This window comes from Stegodyphus dumicola, chromosome 4 (assembly GCF_044657685.1).
Source record: "Stegodyphus dumicola isolate Sdum_Otavi_A_Nest chromosome 4, ASM4465768v1".
NCBI classification, from domain to species: Eukaryota; Metazoa; Arthropoda; class Arachnida; order Araneae; family Eresidae; genus Stegodyphus; species Stegodyphus dumicola.
This window is the reverse complement of record NC_140771.1, coordinates 79,837,224-79,849,488: the sequence shown is the minus strand read 5'-3', so window position 1 is coordinate 79,849,488 and position 12,265 is coordinate 79,837,224. Positions and strand designations below refer to the sequence as shown.

At 32.0% G+C, this 12,265-nt stretch overlaps 1 protein-coding gene across 1 annotated transcript in view; it reads right to left on the bottom strand.

Moving 5' to 3' along the window:
- Nucleotides 1–8,568, bottom strand: part of LOC118188306 (BTB/POZ domain-containing protein 9-like) — a 46,421-nt gene extending 37,853 nt beyond the window's left edge. The window contains exon 1 of the mRNA XM_035358717.2: nucleotides 8,416–8,568. Within this exon, the coding sequence (XP_035214608.1) occupies nucleotides 8,416–8,431 (16 nt within the window). The 5' untranslated portion in view covers nucleotides 8,432–8,568. The remainder of the gene's footprint in view (nucleotides 1–8,415) is intronic.
- Between the last annotated feature and the right edge of the window lie 3,697 nt (nucleotides 8,569–12,265).

The following is a 12,265-nucleotide window of genomic DNA, read 5'->3' as shown; positions in this document are numbered from 1 at the left end:
CATTGTTTCTGCACGGCAACCTTTGTCGATTGGCGACGAATGTAGACTTCAGGCACACATTGTAAATTGCTGAGAATTGTCTGTGCTTAGTGTTTTTTATCCATATACAAAAAATAAATGTTTAAAAGTATTCATATTCCAAAAGATAAATATTCAGCACTGTTTGTATTAAGAATTACTGATTTGTTATTCAGATAAACCCAGAAATGTGGAATTTAAGGCCTCATTCAATTGAAACATTTAGTGATCGTTAGTCGTCATACGTCATCAGTTGCGACTGATTTTGCTGTTTTGGTATTCAATTGAAACGCAACGATCACTCTGAGCTCGCGATCGCTCGTTCTCATAGCGATTACTTGGAACCCATCATTCCGCGGCGAAAAACGATCAAATCAATATGGCGGCTGTGTTGTTTGTGCTTTCACGAGGACAGAAATCAAGTGTGCTAAAGAAAATGCTTTAGATCTGCTGAGTGAGCAGCAACTTATATCAAAGTATAGGGTGTATAAGGATCCTAGCAAGGGCAGCCGACACATCATCTGTGTTGTATCCAAATTAAGTGCACTTGTTGCTAGTGGACATTGATTTAGCGTTGTGTTGTTTACATTTGTGTTGTGCTACCTAATTCAGAGAAATATGCGTGGATGCACTGCATCAAATTATTTATATCGTTCCAGAAATAACTTTAGTATGTTCTATTTCCCGAGAAATGAAGAAACACGAAGAAAATGGGTAATTAATTATTGTCCATTGGAATAGATTCCGATCGCAAGACCGTGCGCTTTTGAAGTAAGTTCAGCTTCGTATGTTTTCATAATTGTTAAAAAAATAAGTGTTCACGTTTCAGCGAAATGTGTATTATCATTTCAGTATTGCTAATTAATGACAAACTGATTTATATGTACAAAATGAATATCAGAATGTATATAGCCAATACACAGATACCGAAGGCGATAAGTAGATGCTGATGTGATTTTCTTTATTGTTGTTATCGCGAAAGGACAAAGTTTAAATAATTATATTATACATTTGATTTCAATTTTGTGCGTGATTATAACTATGAAGTGAACTTTTTATTTAAATTTTAATGCGGGATTCATGGTTTAAAATCGTATGTTATTTTTTGACCTTATTATATTGTCGCCAAATCTGTCAGTCGGCCTCCAATGTAAAAAAAAAAAAAAAAAAAAAAAAAAAAAATGTAAACATTGGATAATATGATTGAAATTATGCATTATATAATGTTTCCCTTAAAGTAACATTAATACATCGTATTTATATTCATTTTGAAGAAGGTAAGCATCAATTTAGGTATTTAACGAATAATTTTGACTGTATTTATACAGCATGTACACTGTATTTTCATGTCTTTCATTTAACTGCGATTGCTGTCAATTTATTTCCAATGTATCAACATAAAATATGTTTTAAAATGCTGTACAAGCTTAGTCAGTGATTCTTAATTTAATTCAGACAATTTTTTATGTGTAATTAAAATAATTTAATAATATATGTTACTGTAATTTACTATTTTTGAGTTTAATGTTTTAGAAATTTGCTAAATCAAGTTTATTTTTGTGTGACCTTGCATCAGAGGCGCCAATAATAAATTTGTTTTGGCTTTCACTGCTAAAGTTTTTAATGAAAAAAGTATTACTGATGTAAAAGAATGAAAAAATGATATTTACTTCGTAATCAGTGTCTTATGATATTGCAATAACTTAAAAGGCTTCTTACTGTTTCTTAAGTTGCATAACGTGTTTTCATAACTTCTTGTCATCTTTATATTTTATTCGTCTATGCTATCAAATAAATATAAAAGGTATGTTTCTAATTAAAAATTCTTCCTTTCATAGCAGTGTTATGTACCATGATGTGATATGTGTTGGCGTTTATTATATAGTTATGAACATTAGAGTCATCAAAGAGTTTTATGTATTTATTAAATATATGTAATCTACATCATTGTGTATTATATAATTTTCCTTTTAGAATATATTACATTGTATTTTTTGAGTTGTTAATAGAACTAGGTACATTTTTCTTTTCTTTTGCTTTAAAAGGTCTTTTGAATCATTTTTTTTTCCAGTATGCTAAACTTACTTGACCTATATTTTTCACATGTATATGATTTATGTGACTGGAATGTGTCTTTTAGGTTAGCTGTTTTCATAAAGGAATAAAATAAAATACCTTTGAAGAATTTTGATAGATAAAACTTTGAAACAATAGCGCTGAAAAGCCAAAGATGGCACACCAAACGTGAACTGCAACCCTAAAGAACGGTTACGAGGAGTCAACCCAGGGATTAGAAGGGCTAGGTCATTCCTTTGTTCGACTCCTCGCCGACGCGAGTCTCATTGAGGGGGGGAACCGGAAGTAATCTGACGTATCTCTGTTGCACCTGCTCTGATTTCGCGCCTTTAAAACTGTAGTTTCATTCAGTTGCGAGACGATTTTCTGGAGATCGCATATCCCAAATTAATTTTAATCATACATATTTGTTTTCTAATAATGCAAATATTTAAAATAATTTGTGTATATATAGTTTTAGTCAGTTTTCCTTTTAAATTCTATATTTAAAGTATCCTTTATGTAATATGGCATCTTGTGCTGTAGCAACGTGCTGTAACACTTATAGAAATACGAAAGCAAGAGATATTGTATTTCATGCTTTCCCCAAGGACAATTTGCTTTTGACGAAAAAATGGATACATAAATGTCGAAGACAGGATTCTATTAATGTGAAAAACGCAAGAATTTGCAGCGAACATTTTCTGTGCAGTGATTATGAAGATGACATGAGAAATCGCTTGCTTGGATTGACGTAAAAGAAACTGTTGAAATGCAATGCTGTGCCGAAAGTAAATTTATCGTGTGCAGTAAACAAAATAACACCAAGAAATCGGAGACATTTGAAAAAACTAATGCAGAGTGCTTTTGAAAGACTACACGAATTAAGCCGAAAGAAAATTTATTTTGAGGCCGAGAACGAAATTGAAGCTGACAATAATAAATCAAATGTGAATGATTTTGAAATAAAACTCACAAGTGACAATGCCCTATGTGACAATATCCCTGAGTGCCCTAAGTGTAAAGATAAACAAGAATGTATTGATAATTTGAAGAACAAAATAATATCCTTAGAAAATTGTAATAAAATATTGAAAAATAGAGAAAAGAAAGATTTTAGAATGTTTGCTCAGCGACAAAGAAGGTGGACGACATCTAGAAAGAAACTTCTATCGGAAATTCAGAAATTAAAATCCCAAACAGCGAAATTTAGGAAAAAACAGAACACATCGGAGAATTTGGAAAAACGTCTAAAGCATATTTTTACAAAGACGCAGATTAACGCATTGCTAGAAAAGAAGGAAAAAATCCGGTGGACTAATGAAGATATTTCACGTTGCATTGTCATAAGAGCTCTGTCATCTAAAAGCTACGATTTTTGGAAAGAAAAAATGGGAATTCTTTTACCTAGCACTAGCACATTAAAGAGATGGTGCGCTAAATTTTCATGTAGTCCAGGAATTTAGAGTGATGTTCTTGCTGTAATGAAGGAAAGATGCCAATTCTGTAGAATTCTGTAGAAAAAATATGCGTTCTCAGTTTCGACGAAATGCACATAGATTCTAAACTCTGCTAAGAATCTAAACTGGACCAAAATTGGTCCTTTTCAAAAAGTGCAGTTTGTTTTAATCAGAGGTCTCATTTCGCAGTGGAAACAACCAATATTTTTCGATTTTAACACTCCAATGAAGAAAGAACTTCTTTTTTCACTCATAAGACATATTCAATCATCTAGAGTAGAAGTGAAAACAATAGTGTCTGATTTAGGAGGATCTACTACTTTGTGGAAAGAGTTACAGATTTCGATTAATAGTTCTCATTTTCCAAATCCAGTATTCCAAACGAAAAAAATATGGGTTTTTGCAGATTTAGCGCACTGCCTCAAATTACTGAGTGTTGGTGTATTTAATTATGACAAAGCACACTAGGGCTATCTGCCTAAGGGGAGGGATGCCTTCATGGAGGACTTTCTAAGGGAAACTGGCTCGCATACACGTTACACATGGGGAAAACCACGAAAACGCCCATGCAGCCAGCCCGTTCGCGGGATTCGAACCTCGGACCGAACTACCAGTGTTCAGCGACTTTACCGCTCGGCCTCTGGTGGGCTCAAATTACTGAGAAACCACTTTTTAGATAAAGGATTTGTTTTAGAAGATGGAACTGTTTTAAATGTTGATATTATTAAAGAGAATTAAATTGTGTCACAAAATAAAACCAAATTATTTAATGGTCAAGGGAAACGAGAGACAAAAAGTAAGTATATATAATATGTTTTGATTTGAAATATTTCTAGATTGCATTTTAGAAGTTAATAGCGTAAAGCATATTTCAAATGAGAACTAATTCTGTTAAGTTATTGTTACAGTTATTTTTATTGTATCCTCTGTTATTATTGATTCGATTTTGTGCTAGCTTAGCATTCTAGATAAAATATATATAAAGTATAATATTAAAGTAATTGGCATAAGAAGACTTGCCCCCTTAACCCCCACTTTTGAAAAATTAAATAATTATTTTAGGTACTGTGAGTAAAGTTGTTTTGTCTAAATTAAGATAACAATCTTACATGTATTTATTTAAATGAAATATTGATGTAAGCCTAAGTTACAAAATTATTTTAAAAAAAAAATATATGTTATTATAATGAATCGGGAGAAAAATATGCTAATGTAAAATTTACAATAAGGCTGAAACTCAAACTTAGATTAGCAGAAATTTTGCCATATATAACCATACACGTTTAAAACTATGCCAATTTAAGGTTGTTTTTTTGATTAATTTTAAATAGCTGTTATTATAGTTATCTTAGGAGTAGTACAGTTCTCTTAGTTAACATGCAGATAAAGAAATGATTAGAAACAAACAGGCATTTAAAGAAAAAAAAAAAAAAAAATCCCTGCAAATAAAAAAAGGAACTTTATGCTAAGAGTAGCGCATTTTATCTATTATTTTAAAATTGAGTAAGTACTATTAAATTTTGTAATGTTCAGTGTAAAATGCATACTGCAATAACATTCTCTCTTCCAAAATATAGCTATCTTTCACACACAGCTCATTTTAAACGCTGATTCTTCAAATTTAAAACGCTGATTTCTATGTTGTCAATTGCATCTCCGCGCTCAGTGGCCATCATTGCTACGTCATCACTCCTCACTGCCTGTTTCAGGGGGAAACGCTCTATGAGCTAGCCCTTCTCTTCAGTCCTGGAGTCAACCTGCACATCTGGTAGCTCTTTCATTGGTTATTTCGAAACAAACGCAACTTCCGACCACGTGACAAACAGTATCGCGCATAAAGTAACCTCTGACAACCTCTACGAGTTCGACTGGTAGGGAAGTGTTTCAAATGAATACGAAAAATCACTCGTTTTCAAAAGTGATCGCTAATGCTGGATACAACGATCGCTGTTTGAGCGATCATCGCTGTTTCAATTGAATGAGGCCTTTATTTACTCGGGACTTAAAAGTTTATGCGGAGGGCTAAGTTGTTCTTTATTCAAAATAGACACTATTCTTTGTTAATGCGTTGATATTTCGCATTAACAAAGGTAAACGCATTAACAAACTGTAGGTTTCTGTAATGCTTCACTTAACCTTATTTCATATTTATTTCCTAATGTAATTTTGTTTGATATTCCATCCTATATTTATTGTTATAAAAATTTTTTTTAAAAATTTATTTGAATTCATATTTTTCCCAAAGGCATCTCTCATCCAAATAACTGTTAAGTGCTTTGCCATAATCAATTAATTGAAACTCATTTTCATTTTTTTTTCTAATGCAGTTTTTATATATATCTTTATATCCATATATTCTCCTATATTATATATCTATATTTTCTTCTTGTTGATTAAAACACATACACTTTATTCTTCATCAAACCTGTAATGGCTAGGTTTACCATAATATTTTTTGCTCAAACCAGAAAAATTTTGAGAAAATACTCACACAGAAAATAAAATCTGAAAAAGCAACTGCTAAGAAAAAAGGAAAATAAAGAAGGATTGAAAAGCCTAAATAAAGAAGTTATTAACAAAAAATAACAATGAGTTAAAATAAATTTTTAGTAACTCTATATTATTCATTAGTATTTACCATTAGTGTCTAGTGTTTTTATCACTAGCGTGAACTTTTGTTATTTTTAACAATATCGAAAAAGTCACTGCAATTTAGTTGGCTATTAATTTTGTAGATTAGTAAAGCTTTTACTGTTGATTAAGACAGTTTACCTCTTTCTTCAAACAATTTTTTTATATGTTCATAATTGGTAATATTCTTTTGATTGCTGCCAGTGTATCTCGCATGCTTGAAAATGTATTCTATCATTTAAATGGCACTGTGCAATGAAATGTGTTTTCTTTGAAATGACTGAAATTTTGCATCCATTTTTCTTCACAATTTTTTCCAATTTCACTGACAATATCAGTTTCTTTTGTACTTTCCATAATTATCATTTCTTTGTTAAATAATGTAAGTTGCCCTTGTACAAACCATAAATAGTACATTTCAATACAATTTTCGTTACAATTTTTATTATCCCTTCAAAATGTTCTTGTGAAATAAAATTTTAAGTATTCTGCCAATAGCTGGAAGTAGCGAAAGAAAATGGATGTTGTTTATGTTGAAGAACTTTTTAGTCTACATATACAAATTCACAAAAATCTTTTAGTTTAGTGACTCAAATTTGTAAATACAATAACACTAAATATAAAACACAAGTAAACCGGTACATCAGGGTTAACTCTAGGGGCGACAATATTTAACCAAAGAATTACGTATTGTTACACAAGTTGACGTTCTTTAATTTAACGGAACAATTAATCGCCAATAGCGTATAACAGATGCCAACCTATTATACTGGCAAATATATCACTGCGCATGTGTAAAGCGTTGGCCCCGCAGACTACTTGTCCTGGAGTACCAGTCTACCCTCGGATGGCCGAAAATGTAGTGGAGATCGCTTGGAGCTGTGAAGAAATCCAGATGCCGTGACATTATTTTTTCTCTTACTACGAGCTCAGAACGCGCAAAGCAAAATTAGGGAAATTACCGTTTTGAGATGATTGACGTGGGAGCAGAGACGCTGCTTCTGTTTTAAAACGAACTTTGACGAATCATTACTTTTTTAATTCTCGTAAATGTTAAATTTATGAGAATTACCCACACAAATTTTCGGGGATTAAACAATGAGCAAATTAATTAACGAAAGACATTTTAATTAGACAAACGATTATTACATAAATTTAACATTTACGAGAATTAAAAAAGTAATGATTCATCAAAGTTCGTTTTAAACAGAAGCAGTGTCTCTGTTCCCACGTCAATCGTCTATCATCATCTCAAAACGGAAATTCCCCTAATGTTGCTTGGCGCCTTCGGAGCTCGTAGTAGTAGAGAAAATGACGTCACGGCATATGGATTTCTTCACAGCTCCAAGCAATCGGCACTACAGTATAAATAGTATTAAAATATATTATAACAGACTTATAAAAGGTTCTAGATCTCAAATAGCTTGGGGCCTTATCAAGTCCAAATCTGGCTCTGGTTAAGGGTTAAAAGAAGAATACATAAAAATACGTTGTTTCTTAGACATTTATTTTTTATGAATATATAAGTAAGGAATCATAATCATTTACTTTTTATGAGTACCTAAATAAGGAATAAGTTTTTGCGTCATTTACCCAAAAATATTACGGTTTCGTCACAAATCATTTAATGCAACATATAGCACCATTCTCAGTGTAACGGGAAATTACCTTTTTTTACCATAACTGAGGATACTTTTCAGATACATTACTTCTTCTGGTATTCCATATTGTATTTTAATGGCGAATTTTAAACTGCTATTACGCCCAACGACAATGAAATATTTGCAAAAGCGAAAGGTTAGCGAACAAAGATAACATCATGAATTTCGAGATTTAATAAATCATTTGTTCGTGGCAATTGTTTGTTAGGTACATTAAAGTTCTTGCCGAAAAAGAGAGAAATGAATGTCATCGTGAAGATCATTCATTCTAAAAGAAACTGCCCTCTACTTGCGTAACATGAAAAATAATCAAGTAAAGCTCTGTCAAAATCAAGTAATCTGTTCAAACAACAGAATTATACGGAACGAAGGACCATTATTTCACAGTTTTAGTCATCAGCCATCATAGGAAAACAAAATATTTAGAAGTTCAATAATATGAAATGAAATGTACCAATATTCAATAACACGACAAAGAGTAAAAGTAATATAAGAATTTGTACCAATCAAGTTATTTACAGATGTTCTATCACTTATTTCATTTCCTTTCAAACATAAAGATGCAGTTAAAAAAGAAATAATTACTTTACCTATATTTTCAGTCATAGTTAATTTCGCTTCTCTGATCGACGCCCAACGACATCCAAAAGTGCTCTATAATCTGCGTGAAACGGGTTCTCGTTGGCGATATGTTATCGCAATGTTTACGTTTATCCAAGGTCAGTACTGAAATCGAAACTGCTGAAATCCCGTTACAATTACAACTTCGGAGGAGTCATATTTGAAAAAGATTCCGTATTTCGAAGTCCGAACGTGGAAGTCAACGGATAAGATTATTTTAAACGTGCATTTAGTGTATTATTAAATGTAAAATAGTAAAATAAAATAATAAATGTAAAATAGTATGTTAAATTAAATGTAGCTTATTAAATGCGTATTTATAGTAGAGATGGGCTAAATCCTAAATTTTCTCGAATCCAAATCCTAAAAACATGTTCGAATACCGTATTATTTACTTGCGTATTCCCCCCTCACATATTCTCCCCCCCACACACAGCTTTTTAGCTCAAGATTCTGAAAATCTTTTAATTTTTACCTTCCTGAAGGTCAGCGATTATAATTAATAAATTTAATAATTAATTAAGCAATTTAATTAATAATTTTAATGATTAATTTATTTAATTTTTTTATCTTTTAATTTTTACCTTCGTGAAGGTAAGCGAACATCCCCAAGTATTAAAATGGATTTGTTCACGTAGTGGTCGTTTTCGTCTTGCTAATTGATTTGCTTATTAAATGGATTTTGGGTTAAATGAGCTCTGATTGATGAAGTATAGTGAAGCGCTTCAAGAAAACAAGAATATCAATGCTTCTAATAATTTTAAAGATAGTTGTTTCTGGGAAGAAAGACTGAACGGTGACGAAGAGGAAGACGATGACAATGGAGACGATAGCAAAGACTTGCAAGCTGTAGCAGGTGATAGAGGCAGCAGCAATTCCAACAGCATTTATTACATTATAAGGCTAAGAACATGTAGGCTATTTCCCTAAAGAAAAATGCCTTCGTAAAGGTCAGTTTAAGGAAAAGTGCTCGTATTCATTTATGCAGGAGAAAAATCCAGAAACCAACTATGCAGCCAGCCGTTCCACCTGAGTTCGAAATCGGTTCGAATCACCAGTATTCAGTGGTCTTAACCACTCGGCCACTGGTGAGGAGCGAACTTTAAGGTAAAAAAAAAAAATATTGGAGCATTGCGGTAATTAACATGATAAACTCGATTCTGTCAGCTTTTCTTGAAAAATGCATGGGTACAGGATTTTAAACTTAGAAAACATAAAACTGGGGGGTTTTGAAGGTCCACTTTGCTAACGTTACAGAACATTACCAGAGCACATATTGATACTGAAAAATGAATCAGCAGTTGGTTTAAGAAACTGGAAGTAATGAGTTACTGTGTTATTAGCATACAATAGGAACCTAACAATTAAAAAGATGGCATTTATTATTGACAAAGAATTTGCTCCTAATTTACCATAGTAACAAGAACTGATGGATGACAAATAATATTTTTTCTGAATTTCTTTCTGAATGGGACAGCGAACTTGAAAAACATTACTTTACTAACTAGATAACAGTGAAGCACAGACACACACAACCCTTTGAAAAACATAAGTATCTCTTCCTGCAAACTCAGCTTCTGATATTCTGCCTTTAATTTTAAAGCTTAATTATTAAAGCTTCATATGCCATTATGGACAGATGTTCAGTGGATGATAAAGATAATTGAATTTTGAGAAAATGAAAGTACTTTGGAAGTGTTAAGTAAGTCAATATCTCTCCCTATGAATATTGTAGTTGGGGTGGGGTGACTAATCTCTTAAAATCAGTTAAAAACTGTTTTCGAAAACGCAGCTTTTTTACAGAATAAGTCTCCGAGTATTGCAAACTATAGTTAATGTTTGATAATGATTATTAAGAGCAAAGTTACGAAGATTCATTTTTAGAATATATAACAACTCACAACAGCATTGAGACAAAAATCTATAAAAACTGACTGTGAAAGTGTTAAAATAATTACAGAAACTGGCAGCGAAAGTGAAACAGAAAAAAGCCATGACATGCCATCATCACCTGGAATCTAGAAAAGCACTTCAAATTCTAAGAAAATTTCTTGCACTGAAAGTAAAAGACTCAACAGTTTTGCGAAACGGAGAATGCAAGCGAAAAGCTGTTGTTGAACAATATAAAACAAACGCAGAATTCCATCATTTAAAATTGTAATAATAATTTTTAGTAATTTTTTTAGATTAATCAATTAGTTGAAATTAATTAATTAATTAGTCGCTTCAGAAATTTAAAACTGATATCACGGTTCGTAATACACAAATACCTTTGTCTATTAAACTGAACCGGGGGCGAATGTGATTCTAAGCGTGGGTACTGTAGTATATTGCTTATCTCATTACTAATAGAAAAAATAATTTTAATATGTAATATTAATAAGAAAAAAAAGCAATATTAAATGCATTCAAAAACGTTCCTAGCTCAATTCAGAAATCGAAAGTACGTGAAGGATTCTCACAAAAAAGAAAAAAAAATCTGAAAGTTTTTAAATTTTATATTACTTCCAAAGGGGCTTTTTCTAACGTTTTGTGTGTTACCTTTATTTATTAAATATCATGTTCTTCGCACTTAAACCATAAAATTCAGTTCAACAGCAATATCGCGAAGTAATTTTAAAATGAGCCTATCTTCAGAATTTCCGATACACACTCTCGCGTACTGGGGATATTTTTTTTTTTTTTTTGTACAGTGTTGTTATTGCTCGCTTTGAAATTCGGCTTACAGATGCTCATGTTTGGGTGGAGACGTACGTTATTCAGAATTTGATGGATCTAGGTACCGTTATTTTATCTCAAGGCTTGAAACATACATACATTTATGCAGATGCTTCATTATTTAATTTCTTTAAATACAATACAGAGCTGTTGGTGGCTGCAATTTAAAATGTGATTCGCCGTTTATAATGAATCAACGCAAAATGCCAAAACGAAATTTATAGACTTTCTGGGCAAATAATCCTATTAGGCTATTTAAAAAAAAAAGAAAAAAGAAACAGAGAGAAGAAAAAGAAAAAAGAAAAGAGGCGGGGGGCGGAAATCTGGCTTTCAGATTTTACATTACGCCCAAAAAGGGGAGTTTCTTTAACGTTTTGCGTGTTACTTTTATTTATTAAATATCATGTTCTTCGCACTTGAACCGTAAAATTCAATTCAACAGCAATATCGCAAAATAATTTTTAAATGAGCATACCTTTAGGAACTTTCGATAAGCAGTCTCGCGCGCTGGAGATAAAAATGTTTTTTTTCGTACAGTGTTGCCGTCATTGCTCGCTTTGAAATCGTGTAAACGGTTTAATTGTAATAATAACTTTTAGTCATTATTTTATATTCATTAATTAGTAGTTAATAATTATTTTGCTTGAAAAATTTCAAACTGATATCACGGTTTGTAAAACACAAATACCTTTGTCTATTAAATTGAACCGCTTTATAAAATCAATGCTTCTGGGGCGAATGTGATTTTAAGCGGCGGGTACTATATTTCTTACCTCATTAATAATAGCAGAAGCAATTTAAACATGTAAAATTAATAAGAAAAAAACAATATCAAATGCATTTAAAAAAGTTCCTAGCTCAAACTCAGGGTACTCTTCTGTTTTGAGGGCCGTAAAAAAATTGCAGCGAAAATGTATGCGAAAAAGCGCCAAATCTAGCAAACGCACCCATTTAAGAGCGCGCCAAATTTAGCGTACGCGCTGTTTCAGATTGCGTAACTTTGTATAGTTCTATATTTCTTAAGACGCCATTGAAATACTAGTTTAATTTTTAAATCCTTTTTTGATTTTAAATCTTTTTTTGATATCCTATTGCCCATGA